Source organism: Lithobates pipiens, unplaced genomic scaffold, assembly GCF_037356315.1.
Source record: "Lithobates pipiens isolate NorthernLeopardFrog02 unplaced genomic scaffold, aLitPip1_a1.2 Scaffold_13, whole genome shotgun sequence".
In the NCBI taxonomy this organism is placed as follows: Eukaryota; Metazoa; Chordata; class Amphibia; order Anura; family Ranidae; genus Lithobates; species Lithobates pipiens.
This window is the reverse complement of record NW_027507718.1, coordinates 422,671,909-422,688,036: the sequence shown is the minus strand read 5'-3', so window position 1 is coordinate 422,688,036 and position 16,128 is coordinate 422,671,909. Positions and strand designations below refer to the sequence as shown.

Here is a 16,128-nt window from a genome sequence, read left to right as displayed (position 1 = left end):
CCTCTCTCCGACCTCCACCTTATTAGTTTCTCTCTCCCTCTGTCTTCCACCACCTTTCCCTCCAATCGCCTAACCATCACTTGCAGAAACTTTTGCAACTTCAACTCTTCTCTCCTCTATTCTGCTACTGACCACCTCTGACAAAATCTCTTCCCTGTCCTCCCCCAACCAAGCCACTTACATCTACAATAAATCCCTGTACTCCACCCTGCACAAGCTCGCTCCCCTCACTACACGCAGAATCAGGCCTCGACCCCTACATCCCTGGCAAACAGATGACGCTAAAATTCTCAAACGCAGTCGCAACCAATACAAATCTGCTCTCCAAAAATGCTATTCTTTCCTCCACACTGCCAAGCAGACCTATTTTACAACTCTTATTAACACCTTCTCATCCAGTCCCCGTAAACTCTTCTCTACCTTCAACTCTCTACTTCTTCCTCCACCCACTGACTAGCAATCTCCTGGGCAGTGAGTGAATCACTTCAAAAACAAGATTAATACAATCCGTGATTAAATCTCCACTCTGCAGGTATGTAACAACATGTACAACTGACACTCTCCTTATTCAAATCTGCTACTACACACACAGTTTCTAAACTCTTTCTAATGCCCCCCTGTCCCCTGCACCCTATTCCCTCTCAAATACTACAGTCGCCCTCTGACTCTATCCTACACTCGCTAATGCACATCTTCAATCTCTCCCTCACCGCTAGCATTTTCCCCAATGCTTTAAAACAGGGGTCTCAAAGTGGCAGCCCTCCAGCTGTTACAAAACTACAAGTCCCATCATGCTTGTTATTGTTAGCCCTGCAATGCCTCGTGGGACTTGTAGTTTTGCAACAGCTGGAGGGCCACCAGTTTGAGACCCCTGCTTTAAAACATGCTCTGGTCACCCCCATACTTAAAAAGCCGTCCTTGGACCCTACCAATATTAACAACGTACACCCTATCTCCTTGCTCCCCTTTTCCTCTAAACTCCTAGAACGCCTGGTTTACAACCGACTGAGTGACTACCTCATTAAGAATAACTTTCTTGATCCCCTTCAATCTGCATTTCGCCCTCAACACTCTACAGAAACTGCTCTTTTAAAACTCACAAATGACCTATTAACTGCAAAAACCAACGGACACTATTCTATACTCCTACTTCTGGACCTTTCAGCTGCCTTTGACACAATTGACCACCCCTCCTACTCAAAGAATTTTAATCCCTCAATCTCCGTGACTGTGTGCTCTTCAGTGGCTCTCATTCTACCTATCCCAGTGAACCTTCAGTGTTCAGGTTCTGTTCTTGGACCTCTTTTTACTTTCAATCTACACCTCTTCCCTGGGTCAGCTGATAGCCTCTCGTGGCTTTCAATATAATTTCTACGCTGACGACACAAAAATCTATCTCTCCACCCCTCAACTTACTCCATCAGTCGCCTCACGCATCACTAATTTACTAACAAACATATCTGTATGGATGTCATACCACTTCCTCAGCTCAACTTGTCCAAAACCGAACTTATAATATTTCCTCCCCCACGTGCCTCTTCCCCTGACTTCTCTGTCAAGAGTAATGGCGCAACCATCCACCCATCCCCACATGTCAGCGTGCTAGGTGTTGTCCTAGACTCTGAACTCTCCTTTAGGCCCCACATCCAATCACTTTCCAAAGCTTGCTGCCTCAACCTCCAAAACATCTCTAAACTACGTCCCTTTCTAACCAATGAACCCACAAAGCTTCTGATCCACTCCCTGGTTATCTCTCGCCTTGACTACTGCAACTCCCTCCTCATTGGCTTACCTTAAAATAGACTATCCCCCCTTCAGTCCATCATGAATGCTGCTGCCAGACTCCTCCACCTTACAAACTGCGCAGTGTGTGCTACCCCTCTCTGCCAATCCCTCCACTGGCTGCCGCTCGCCCAACTAATTAAATTCAAAATACTAACAAGTTACAAAGCCATCCACAACTCTGCACCCAGCTACATCACTAGCCTAGTTTCAAAATACTAACCTAATCGCCCACTTTGTTCCTCCAAAGATCTCCTGCTCTCTAACCCCCTCATCACCTTCTCCTGAGCCTCACCCATTCTCTGGAATTCGCTACCCCAATCTGTCAGAAGGTCTCCAAATTTATCCACTTTTAAGTGATCCCTGAAAACCTTCCTCTTCAGAGAAGCCTATTCGGCCTCCCTCCTAACAACTGCACTATTTTCTCCATTAGCTCATCCTCCACAGCTATTAACCTTTTGTATAACTTGACCCTCCCTCCTAGATTGTAAGCTCTAACGAGCAGGGCTCTGATTCCCCCTGTATTGAATTGTATTGTAATTGTACTGTCTGCCCTAATGTTGTAAACCGCTGCATAAACTGTCGGCGCTATATAAATCCTATATAATAATTTGTATATGTGTGTGATAATATATAAATTCTACATTTTATAAAACTTAAAAAAAATAAATTTATAGTGATCCCATAATCTCTGTTCTCCGCTACATAAGGGACTTGGAGACGTGGGGATGGAGAAACAGCAGTACACTGATCTTCCCAGCGAGTGGCTGTGCAAGGGGGTGTGTCAGCATAAGTCTGATCAATGGAGGACAGGCAGGCTGTTCTCCCAGCACAGCTGGAAAACTGACCACACTGGGATGGATGTGGTGCTTTGTCTAGTCAGTTTAAAATAAGAAAGCAGGGGGGACTGGCAGGATCACCAGGTATTTGACATGAAGAAAGCGATACAAAGAGAGCAGACTACTTCTTAAGAAGTACATGGTACAGCAGATACAAACAAAAAATGTGGCGCTGAAATCTGTGCACAATGACGTAAAGATATACCCCTACCAAAACACCCAAATATATATAAATCAATATATATGAACTAAACAAATAACATCAAAAATTAAAAAAAAATGTGTTGCAACATAAACTGAATCAGTGTCACAAACAGGTATGAAGGGTGATTGCATATAATGTGCAACCACCCCGAAATAAGTGTAATCGCATGTCCAGGGAGTAATAAATATTCAATGGATGTACGCCAGGAGCTGACAATCCATACCACTCTAAAAAAAACTGTCTCCTAACTTTTTTAACTGGCTCCTAGATTCAAAGCAAATTTTTCAAGCCCTGCTTTAATGGCATCACAGTCTTAGCCCTTGTACACACGATCGGAGATTCCGACGGAATGCGTCCGGAGCGTTTTGTCGGATATTCCGACTGTGTGTGGTCTGCATCGGACTGTTACTGTCTGAATATCCGTCGGACCAAATTTTCCAACTTGCCGGAAATATCTTCCGACAAAATGCTCAGATCGGACATACTCCGATCATGTGTAGAGAATTCCGATCGGACAAAGTGCCACGCATGCTCAGATCAAATTCCTACATCAAAGCTATTGGCTACTAGCCTGAACGTAGTCCCGTCGTAATGAAATAACGTCATCACGTTCTGAACGATCGGATTTTCTGACAACTTTGTCCGACCGTGTGTATACAACAGTTTTGGACAAAATCCGACGGATTTGGTTGTCGGAATTTCCGATCGTGTGTGCAAGGGCTAAGTCCGTAGGATTCAATATTGAGTTGGCCCACCCTTTGCAGCTAGAAGAGCTTTAACTCTGGGAAGACTGTGCACCAGGTTTAGGAGTGTGGCTATGAGATTGTTTGATCATTCTTCCAGAAGCGCACTTGTGAGGTCAGGCACTGATGTTGGACGAGAAGGCCTGTCTCGCAGTCTCGACTTGAATTGATCCCAAAGGTACTCTGTCGGGTTGAGGTCACGTCGAGTTCCTCCACCCTAAACTTGCTCATCCATGTCTTTAAGAACCTTGCTTTGTGCACTGGTGCACAGTCATGTTGGAACAGGAAGGGGCCATCCGCAAACTGTTCTCACAAAGTTGTGAGCATGAAATTGTCCAAAATGTCTTAGTATGCTGACGTCTTAAGAGTTCCCTTCACTGGAACGAAGGGGCCAAGCCCAACCCCTGAAAAACAACCCCACACCATAATCCCCCCCCCCCCCCCCCCATAACCAAATTACTTGTACCAGTGCACAAAGCAAGGTCCATAAAGACATGGGTGAGCAAGTTTGGGGTGGCGGAACTTGACTGGCCTGCACAGAGTCCTGACCTCAAACCGATAGAACATTCACCTTTGGGATGGATTAGAGCAGAGACTGCGAGCCAAGCTGTCTGTGTGTCTGTGTGTGTGTGTGTGTGTGTGTGTGTATAAAGGCAGGTGTCCCAATACTTTTGGCAATATCGTGTATATTTACCTAGAAAAATGGTGACGTGTTTAATACTTATTTTACCCGCTGCATCTTACTATTCATATCTTGCCAAGGAGGACAGCAGGACAAAGTGATAAATTATATTGTTTGTACTTTTGCACATGACAGACTCAAGTACAGGCATAACCCACTTTTAAGTACACAATGGGTTAATTTACTAAAGCTGGAAAGTGCAAAATCAGGCTCACTTCTGCATAGAAACCAATCAGCTTCTAACCCCAACTTGCTCAATTAAGCTTTGGTAATAAAACCTGGAACCTCATTGGTTTCTATGCAGAAGTGAGCCTGATTTCACACTTTCCAGCTTTAGTAAATTAACCTCAATGTGTACTTAATAGTGGGGTATGCTTGTAGTGGGTCCTATTTACAACAATGTGTGGCGCTATTGTTGCAATACAATTTTCAAGTAAAGATCAATATATTAGTGATGAGCATATTGGAGGTAAATAAAAATCTTTATTATCGCACATAGTTATTGTGTCACAGCTTTAAGAGCATTCTTGACCACAATTTATCTTGGTTCCTCCGGAAATAATCGTTCGTGTTTCACTTGCTTTCCCAGCTTCTCCCAATAGCTTCTTTGATTGGAAATCATCGCTTTACACTTTGCAACAGTTCTGCCGGAGTTGTGACACATTCATGTATATCTTACCCACACGTAATTGTTGCACTACCAAAAGAAGGATCTCTAAAGGGTGTTTGCAACACTCATTAGGAATTCCAGGGATTGTTTTTGGTTTAATGGTAAGAAAGACGATGTACAAGATGTGTACATGTGCCAGTTATCATTGGTGATTAGGCCGTTAGATCTGTCCTGATACTGAGTGCCATGTGAGTTAAATATGACACTGTCCGTTTTCATTTGAACCATGTATATTGAGTAAACCTTTTGCATATACATCTTATGGCCAAATGTTCTGGGAAGGCTTTGCACAGGATTTTGGAGAATTTGTGCCGAAAGAGCATTTGTAATTCCACCGTACACACGATCAGAAATTCCGCCAGCAAAAGTCCGACGTGAGCTTTTGGTCGGAAATTCCATCCGCGTGTATGCTCCATCGGACTTTTGCAGGCGGAATTCCCACCAGCAAAAGATTCTTTATAAATTTAAATAATTACAGTGCTATCATTCATATACCGAAATAAAAGGGACAAAGTAAATTTAAAGCGGAGTTCCACCCAAAAGTGGAACTTCCACTTTCAGGACTCCTGAACCCCAGACATTTTGGCATGTCATTTTTTTTGGGGGGGGGTAGTTTTGACAGGTACCAGCTTCCATTTCCACTCGTGGGGCCACAAGCAGAAGTTTTCCTTTTCCCCTCCCTGCAATCTTCTGGGCACGTCACAGGTCCCAGAAGATTGCCCGGTCATTCATGACGTACAGTGTGACTCGCGCGGTGCACACCCAGCTGTGAAGCCACAAGCTGTCACAACCGGGTGCCCACACTTTCAATGCCGGTGCCGCAGAGAGGGAGAGACGCGAGGCTTCGGACAGCCACATCACTGGCTCCTGGGACAGGTGAGTGTATGTTTTATTAAAAGTCAGCTGTAACTGTAAATACTCTTTAAACCCTGTATGTTTAGTATCACTTTAAGGTAGCTTGGAAATGCCCTATGTGTGTGGGTTTTTTATTTTTTTATTTTTTTTTTTTACAAAGGGGAAGTGATGAGGAAGCCACCCAGATTTCAGCCATGCTTTTGGTAATTTGTTTCGTTTTTTTATTTTGGGGTTTTTGGTGGCTCAGTAAAACTCCCACTCATCAGTTTCTTGGCTTATTAGTAACCCCACTCAGCAGATCTCCAGCTCATCGATATCTCGGCTCAGTAGTACCCCAGGTTTAGTAGGTTTAGTAGACCCCCCCCCCCCCCAATCTGCAGTTTCCTGGCTCAGCAGATTCCTTACTCAGCATTTACCCTGCTCACACACAGTTGGCTGATCCTCTGTTCTGTTGAACTCCTGCATTTTATTTAGTGTGAGGTGCTTTTGATTTTCATTCAGAGAGCTTAAAGTGTCTCAGATGCCACATTTTGAAGCAAGTGTATTTAAAAAAAAAAAAAAAAAAAAGTCCTAACAGTACCCTTCATTGAAGCCCCCCCCCCCCCCCCAATAACCTGGAGGAATGTCCACATACTTTTGACCATACTGTATAGTGCATCTGTCCAAAGCAGCATTTTGCACCCATCTCTTCTACAGTGGAATATCAGTCAGATGTCTGGCTACTGTAATTTGATACAGGTGCTTGTATTAAAGAGGCCATGTTGCCAGACTATTTCCTCAAAAAATGTTCCCATAATAATTTTTGTTTTTGGGAAAAAGTGTGCCAATATGGGCTTTTACTGTATTTTAAGTTGTAAAAGCCTTACTTTTGTAGACATTAAAAAGCCCTGAGACTGCTGCTGGGTTTGGCCATCTTGGATGTGATGTCTGCAGCCTCAGGGCTGTCACTCAAGTGACACATTATAGTATTTTCTTTACTTCTCCCGTAGAAACTACATGAAAGATTATGTGATTCAGTTAGGAATCGCCGCATTGATGTTCAAATCACATGCGATTCTTTACAGTGAAATTTGAGACTATTAATTTTGTATGGGCTCAAATCGCACCGCACAAAAAAAGGTATCTGTAATTGGTATTGGCACGTACTTGATAAAAAGTATCTGTACTCATTCTTAAACTAGTATTGGTGCATTCCTATTATTAAATTTTTTACCTAAAAACATGCATGTTACAAAGTGGTAAGATAGGAACATTTGGTAGGCAGTCAATATTGTTAGGGGAATTGTTGCAACAAAGGCAGTTTCCTTTTTTAAATATCAAGCGTATGCCCTCTTATAATTTCAGGGAAAGATCATTTTCCTTTTGTAGAGCGAAAAAGCTGATCTCGTTCGGAAATAAATGATATCCAGATTTATGTTTAAGTTCTTATATTATCCTGACATTGCAGCAGTTCTCTCTGCATAATGTTCCTTTGGCATTGTATACCAAGCATATTACAGCTTTGGCCATAAAATGCTTTGACAGCTTTGTGTTTTATGATCACAATAATGATTTAGAAAAAAAATAATGGCAAGAAAGTCATTTAATTGTTCACAGAGTTTTGTGGATCAGAATTGTTTATCACCAAATATGGTTTTTCTGTGGATGGTCTGGAGTGTAAACTGAAGATGGTTATTTATAACCCTCACTGATTCAATCAGTTCTATGTTTTGTGTTGCAGAAGGTTGGGAGAAGTTGAAAAGTCGAAAGAGGTCCTCTTCCCTTCTTGCTGCAGGCCTGGAAAGATATTTTCAAAATCTAGGAAACCGTTCAACTATATCGGGAGCCAGTATAAAGGTCACTTTAATCTTACAGCCTGTGTAGGATGAAGGACCAGTTATTATGTTTGAGCGTATAGTACAGGCTTGCATTAATGTCAGAACTGACTCTTTTCCCATCAAAGAAAAAGCAGGTTGGAAGTCAACTGCCATTTTCCAATATTACAGCACCATAGCTGGCCAGTACCAGCCCTAATGCTTATCTTTACTTCTCTCCCTACCAGTAGGGATAAGCAAACCGGGAACATTCGGTTCACAGGGGGTTCAGCAACTCCATTGGGGTTTGGCCCTATAAGCAGGGTGTTTTATTTTATTCTGCCCTTTTCACAGCTAATTTGCAAGCTATGGTTAAGGCCTCATACACATTGGATATTCTAAAAACGTCAGTAGCAGTAGCTGTAGAAAGCTGTAGCTGTAGAATGAGTTTTGCAGTAGCGTTTTTCAGTTTCTTTTTAGCTAAACTATACTCCCACAAAAGCTTTATGGCTCATAAATGCTAAATAGCTGAGTTTTTTTTAGTGTTTTCAGTGGGTTTAAGCTTTTATCAGAGTTAGAGTGTTTTTACAGCTGAAAAACTTCTTTTAAAACCCACTATTTCTGGGGGGTTTTCCAGCCAGAAAACACTATTAACAGCCTATGTGTGCATGGACACATGGGATAACATGCTGGGGAGTTTACTGGCTGCAGAAAAAAACACCTGAATCCAAAAACGGCAGCTTTTAAAATGTCAAGTGTGCATGAGGCCTTAAAGCTTAAAAAAAACAAAAAAAATTCTTACAGGGCGCAACCCCCCATACAACAAGAGTTAAATGCTTGTTAATGCCCAGGGTACAAGTTAAAATTATTGATTTTTACTAACTGAATCCCTTGTTCGTGCAAGATCCCTCCATTTTATCAGACCTGCAGCCACAGTCTCTTCTATATGGAGCTTCAGTGGTTGCAGGTACTTTGATGGTCTAAATGTCATGTACAAAACAGGGCCAATAGCCCTGAACTGTAGGTTTTTATTGTGTCTCTTCCCCTCGGTCCCGGTGGTCCCGGTGATTTATTAATGTTCAGTTTCCCAAGTCTAATGTTAATTCTGTCCTCTGTTAACCATGGAGGTGTTTCCCTGGGATGTGTCATGAGGATAAACACTGCAGTTTTTGTTACTGAAGCCCCCCTTTTCTCTTGTGAAGACTGAGGAGAAGAATAAATTCAATACCTTCGCCATCCTGTAACCAGATGTCCTTCCTTATTCTTTATGGGGCCAATATGGTCTGTCCTCCCTTTTTTACGGTTTACATACTTAAAGAATTTCTTGGGATTGTTTTTGCTCTCTTCCGCTATTTGTCTTTCATGTTCTATCTTGGCCATCCTTATTCTACCCTTACATTTCTTGTTGCATTCTTTATAAAGTCTGAATGCTGATGATGATATCTCAACCTTGTATCTTTTGAAGGCATTCTCCTTTGCTTTTATATGCATTTTTACATTGGAGTTAAGCCATCCAGGACTTTTGTTCGCTCTTTTTAAATTTATTACCCAATGGGATGCATTGGCTAATGCCCTTATTTAATATACTCTGAAAGCAAACCCATCTCTCCTCCGTGTTCTTTGTGCCTAAGATTTTATCCCAATTTATATCTTCTCGCAAGGCTCGTAGTTAAGGAAAGTTGGCTCTTTTGAAATTCAGTGTCTTTGTATTTCCCTTATGGTTCCTATTTGTGTGATTTATACTGAAGCCAATTGACCTGTGATTGCTGTTACCTAAATTGCCCCATATTTCCACATCCGTAATCGGGTCTGTATTGGTAATCAGTAGATCCAGTAGCGCTTTATTTCTATTTGGTGTGTCTACCATCTGACCCATAAAATTGTTCTGCAAGACATTTAAGAACTGGCGAGTCTTAGATGAATGCATGGTTCCCTCCGCCCAGTCTATGTCTGGATAGTTAAAATCCCCCCTTATAACACTTCCCAACATTGGTGCTAATCCAGACTGTGATAGATCTGTCTCCCCTTCCTCCCTCAGGTTAGGGGGCCTATAACATACTCCCAGTATTATTTTCCCCTTGGCTTCATCCCTTTGGAGCTCTACCCATAAGGATTCCACCTCCTCTCTATCTCCCTTAGTGATGTCATCTCTCACATTCACTTGTACATCATTCTTGATCTATAGGCATACCCCTCCCCCTTTTTACCCCCTTTATCCTTGCAATAAAGGGTATACCCTTGAATGTTTGCCTGTCAATTATGGGAGCTGTTGAACCAGGTCTCTGAAATTCCCACAAAATCCAAATCCTCCTTGTACAACAGTATCTCCGTTTTTATATTCCATCAGCTTGTTGTTTGGGTGGGCAGACTGTCCAAAAACATGGGTTTAACCTGGACCTGAAGATCATACTTGCATAATATATACAAGAATGCTGATCCAGTGAAAAGGGCACTGTTCAAAGGTACTCGGGTATCGTCAGCTACTGGGTAATATGGCACTATGTGGCTCTTTCCAGAGATTACTTAAGATGCAAAGCATGATTGCGTCAAGTAATGCATAATCTGTAACCATCCACTGGAGGGATTAAAAATTACTTCTAGCAGTGTACATATTCTAGGAAAATAATGTGTATAAACGTAGAGCGTTACTAGAGAGGAGCTGGCACCAGTTTGTAATTTGGAAAATAAAGCCGAACTCCAGGAAATATCTGCATTGCATTTATGCATTGGCCCAACTTGCCACAAAGCGGAGAGGGATGGATGCATCCTTGCCCTCCTCTCCACCTCACCCAGTCAGAGAGAACCTTGCATTTATAAAAAAAAATAGACAATGTACTATGAATGGTGGTGCCAATAGACCGATCCAAGCCAAAATGCCATCAGCGAAGGATCTGGATTGGGATTCAGGTAAGTAGATTTGCTTCACTAAGAAAAAATAGGGGGGTTACAGTGGGTAGGCAAGGGGATAGGCTTTTGACCAGAGCTGGGCTTCATAGAACATTTCCCTGTGTAGCTAGTATGAACCAGCCCTTAATCAAATAAATTCCACATCTGTGCATTTTGTTTCTGCCAAATATCTTGAGAGATTGCTTATCTATTTTCAAATGACACAAATGAGAATCCATTTTGTAGGCATTCCACAGTAACTCATTAAATATTATTCTTTATAATAATATCCTTATTCTTATGAGTAGCAGAGCTCCTATCTTAAGTCACATTTTTTCTTTTTTTATTCCTGTTTCTGCAATTAAGATGTCTTTTTAAATAAAAACATGTGGTATTTGTTCCTTTAGGACTTCAAACAGCAACCAAACAATATCATCCTGCCAAACAATGGAGCCATGTGCCCAAGATGAATTCTTCCAGTCCCTCAACCATGCCGAGCAAACCTTCAAGAAGATGGAGAATTACCTCCATCACAAGCAACTGTGTGATGTGATTCTGATCGCTGGCGATCGTAGGATTCCTGCACACAGGTAAGTCAAAGATTTAATCAAGGAAAATGGTTCACACGGTGGACAGTGCTTGGCAATCTGTATATCAGGTTATTGAAGTCAGATGTGTAAAATGTGAATTTTAATTTCTGTGGGTGTTTCCCATCTGCACCTATTTGCATGGGTTACCCATGTGGATCAAATGGGCCCATACACAAGTGTAGCACAGCCCTGCCAGACAGCACAGCCAGCAGGGAGACCTGACGTGGCTCTACTACAGTTTTGTTTATACAATTTATGTATTTTACTTGCCCCAGCCTGTGATTGGACAGTGAAGAGGTAACTGACTGGTGTGCTCATCTGTCAGTGTGTTCCTTGTTAGAGCATGAGCACTGCAGCACAGCTGATTGGTTTCTTTATACAGCTTCACCCTCTCTTTCTGAGCTGTGCTGTACTGGGATGGCAAGATGCTTAAACCAAACTCACACTGACAGTGGAGGAGAAAAAAAGAAAGCAGATCACCGGCTTATCTTAAAGGGACATCGGTCCCTAAGAGGAATAAGCAATTATGCCTCATTTATACCAACCAACAATAACCACAAGTGCCGCCTATCGATGCCCACCAGTGGTGCCAATCAGTGTAATCGATCAGTGCCCATTACTGCCACCCATCAGTGCCCATCACTGCCACCTATCGGTGCCCATCAGTGCCGCCTCATCAGCGTACATCAATGACAGACAAAAATTACCAGTTTTTTATAAAATGTTAAAACAAAAAAACATCACTGGCTACGATGCAAGCAAGTGGAGCTATTCATTGTACCTATAGGTAAGCCCTATTTTGAGCTCACCTGTAGGTACAAGCGAGAAAGCAGTTTGCTGCCGCTTTAGGCTCCATGCACACATGACATTCTGAAACGTCTTTCTGGATGTTGGACTGCTGGCAGGAAACTGCTGCTGTAAAAAACGTGTGTTTATGAGCATTTTTAATAGCGTTTTTATGAGCGTTTGTGGGCGTTTTTTTTATCATCCGTGTTTTTTGGCGTTTTTGTCAATTTACAAAAAGAACACATTTAGCTCTGCAATGTCAAAAACTCTGACTCTGATAAACTCACGTTTTTTAGTGTTGGGTGTTTTTTGTTGTTGGAAGAACTGCTGTTGAATGCCGTTTTTAGGGTGTTCTGACAACAGCCCATAAACTCCTCTGCTGATAAGTCTTGTGTGCATGGAAACATAAGATAACATAGAGGGGTGTTTTAAGGACTGTTAAAAACAAAATGCCCAAACTCCCAAAAATGTGAGTTTATCATCTTCAGTGTGCATGAGGCCTTTCAATGAAAATTCGTAAGCTTAGTCAGGGCTCTGAGGCAAATGTCGTCATGTGTTGTAGCTTTCCAGCATATTCAGGGGTCTGCACCAGGACCTGAAACAATTAATTGCACATACACTGCTATTTAGTATATCTCCATGAGATACTTAAAGTGCAATTTTGAGCTTAACCCTAACTGCTCTTAAAAATGTCTCATCTTCACTCCTAACACCTATGCTTAGTAACCTGTGTACAAAAAATCTGTATACTTATCTATTTTCGGCCTGGTCCAGTCCAGACATGTAATTCTGCTCCCCTGTGTCCTCCAGCATGGCTGCAGCAGAGAGGAGTGAGCGCTGACGACAGGTGAAGTTGACACTCTCTCCTCTCCAGCGCCACACAGGGGACATCTTGTGATGGACCAGAGTGGAAATTAGTAGCTATACAGATCTTTCTTACACAGGTTAGACAAAATAAGTGTTGGAAAGGGGTAGGGGACAGTTTTAAGAGTTGGAGTTAAGCCTGGAATTCCACTTTAAACTACTTCACGTTTCAATTTAGCAAGCTTTGGCTCTTTTCCAAAGCCCTCTTCTTGTTAAAAAAAACAAAAAATGTTCCTTAGAGTGGACCCCGCAAATTTCTATTGATAATTCCATTTAATATTTGTTCTGACTTTTTTTACGTCAAAATAGCTGAACAGGGTAATCAAAGAAATATTCTAGAACGTGTGCGAAGATGCTTTTCTTTCACCTCTGTGAGCACATTGTGCTCGATTACCAACCAAATAATAACAATCTTTCATTGCTTTCAAGTTATGATGATTTAGAGCAGCTCCTTCAAACTGTATTTGTCAGGAAGGTGTATTAAATAATGCATCAGCATTAGTAGTTTTAGCACACGGATGTCAGATGTAAAATGAATTAGTTATTACATTCTGAAGACTGCATAAAACGTGTCTCTTGATTTTTATTAATTATTATTTATTTATTTTTCAGGCTTGTCCTTTCTTCAGTGTCAGACTATTTTGCTGCAATGTTCACCAGTGATGTTCGAGAAGCCAAGCAAGAGGAGATTAAAATGGAAGGTGTTGAACCCAATGCGCTGTGGGCCTTAGTTCAATATTCATATACAGGTAATCTATTTGCTTGCTATGCAGTGAGTAGGCATTACTTTGCAAACAAATTTCATTTCTACAAAATAGCAGTCTATAATTAAATCGGAGAATAGCAAAGGGAAGACTAAAAACTGCTCCCTCTCTGTAGAATGGGGGGGGGGGGGCACAATTTATTTGGGCGACTCCTTTTCCCTCTTATTTGATTATGGTGGGTTTTTTTTTTTCCACTTTCTCTTTTTGTCACTACCCCATTAAATACCCCTCAGTTCTTACCTGCTGTGTGGCAGTGGGAAGAATCTTGCCACATGGCTTTTTCAGATACGCACTATCCTATACAAGTCACGGTTTGCAATTTTGTTCATTTATTGTAAGTGGTTTGTCCACTAAAGCTAATAAAGTTGGTTATTCTCAAGTTTTTGTAAATATTTTATAATGAGATAAAACCAGTAAAAGTGCCACATCCATTTTCTTGCCCAAATGGTTTTCAATACATTTTTATTTGTTTCCAAAGTATAAAGCATTTCCATACTAAACTTATGAATGTACATTTACAATCCGTATGCAAAGCGTAAGCATCTCAAATACATATTAACAGAAAATGGAATCTCTTGCCAATAAGTTTTGACTGTTGGTTTTATTCAACACTGGGTGTTGCCTGCAAATCCCATGGGTCCTAACTTCTGACCACTATCTGCAAATGTGAGTAAGGTGGCAGAGGACTGTAAAATGTTAATGTTTTTTTTTGCCATTTCGGATAGATAAGGAAACGATTAAAACCCCATTCTTTTGAGGGAAATGCTCTCTTTAAAGTGGTTTTATGAGTACCGTCCCTGTTGGAAGATTTGCCCTCTATTCCTGTTATAATGAAAACTCCAAAATTTGTGATTGATTCCTTTGCTTTGAGTCCTGGTGACAGTGGTCCCCAAGACAACTAAAGAGAATAAATCTCTCTAATGGAGACACATACAGGAATAAAAAACTGAAGAGTTCGAACTCCTCATCGCTCTGTTAAAAACTAAGAAAAACAAGTTTTGGCTTAGATACACTTTTTTAATGTGATCTGTTTACTTGGCAATAAAATGTCATGTACCAAGCTTAAAGGCATGCAAAAAATCCCTGTACACTTTGCTATTGTTTGGAAGAGGTCAGCATCTGAAAAATTATAATTACTTTTTGGAGTCCGTATTACAAGAAGCATGTGTAATCTTGTAGCTGGTGCTCTCATGTGCACAGAGATTTGCATATACCTAGTCTAAATCCCATATGATTACTGCTTGCTGGTGGCTTAATTAAGTTAAAAATGGTGTTTTTCCTGCTGTTCCTTAAAAGGCCAGTTCACACCAGAACAAGGTGTGGCAAACCCATTGTCTGTGTGCGTTTCCCACACTGTGTTCCAAACGCACTGTAGTTGTGATCTGCAGTGGGTGTCAGTGTTAACCTAATGACACCCAAAATGCAGGTTGCAAATTCAGTGCACTTGCCTGCCCTGGATCACATAGTACAGTAGTACCATGTGATCCAGCTGCATTTTGTAAAGTGGTGCATGCTATTAAATGAATTGCCAAAAATTGTCCTGCACCCAAGTCGCATGTGAATCGCACTGCCATGCACAGCACGTTCCTGTGCTATTCATGGTGTGAACCAGCACTTAGGCTGGCTTTATACCTGTGTAGTAACATTCTCATGTTAACATGCTGCCGATCCATCCCAGCACAAAGAAAACTGCGCCCTGTCCTTTTTTGGGAACACGCAACAGTGCAATACTGTGGGGGTGATCAGAATCTGGTGCAGCTGTTCAAAGCAACCAATTGGCTTCTAACTTCTTGCTCAATTTAGCTTTGAGCATTCTTCCCCACCCCCATGTGTTGCAACAGGCTGCAATAAACACGCATTGGTGTTTCATTCAACATGAATGGTCCTGAAACATCCTAATGCATGCATTGTGCAGCACTGTAATGTCAGAGGTCTTATTCTAGCATCAGCTAAGGCCATGTGCATTTGTCATTTTTAGGCAGACCAAGGATGTTCTGCTTTGTTTGGGCATTGAAACATACATTCCAATTAAAGCCACAATTGTTAATAAATTCTGTGAATTAATACTGTAGCCAGATTGCAGAACAATGAAAGAGACCATGGGCATCGATACTCCACCATACGCATATATCTTGCAATCTAGCTATACATCATACAACCGTGTACATGTTTCACTCACAGCAATGGTGTGTGTGTGTGTGTGTGTGTGTGTGTGTGTGTGTGTGTGTGTGTGTGTGTATATTATATATATTCAAATTATTATAGTGTCAGAATCCACATTTTAAGTTCTTGACGTTGCATGTCCCAATTTAATGTTGCTCAAAGACATCAGATGTGGAAACCATGACCATTACGGCAGACACTCCTATGAAAGTGGCAAGTCCAAACAAGAACGAGTAGAATCTTTTTTAAATTGTCCAATTAGCAGTCACACCTCACATAGAAAGGAGGCTACCAGAAGTGTGGACATGTAATACAGTATCTCACAGATATCTATGATATCTTACTCCGTATACAGTACACTGAACCATGAGTAAAATGATAAACTTGCATAGTCAATAAGTGGCCACATTCAGTTCTAGGAATATGGAGGGTAACATCCCAATATAGTGCTGTATGGCAGTGACCGCACCTGTCTGGTCAGCATGCTTTGGATGTAAATGATTTAC

The 16,128-nt window shown here is 41.5% G+C and overlaps 1 protein-coding gene across 2 annotated transcripts in view; it reads left to right on the top strand.

Moving 5' to 3' along the window:
• KLHL5 (kelch like family member 5) overlaps nt 1-16,128 on the top strand; it is a 122,571-nt gene that overhangs the window by 54,723 nt on the left and 51,720 nt on the right. For both annotated transcript variants that reach the window (XM_077477634.1, XM_077477633.1), the window contains exons 2-3: nt 10,863-11,045; nt 13,308-13,444. In XM_077477634.1, coding sequence (XP_077333760.1) covers nt 10,903-11,045; nt 13,308-13,444 — 280 coding nt within the window. In that variant the 5' untranslated portion in view covers nt 10,863-10,902. The remainder of the gene's footprint in view (nt 1-10,862; nt 11,046-13,307; nt 13,445-16,128) is intronic.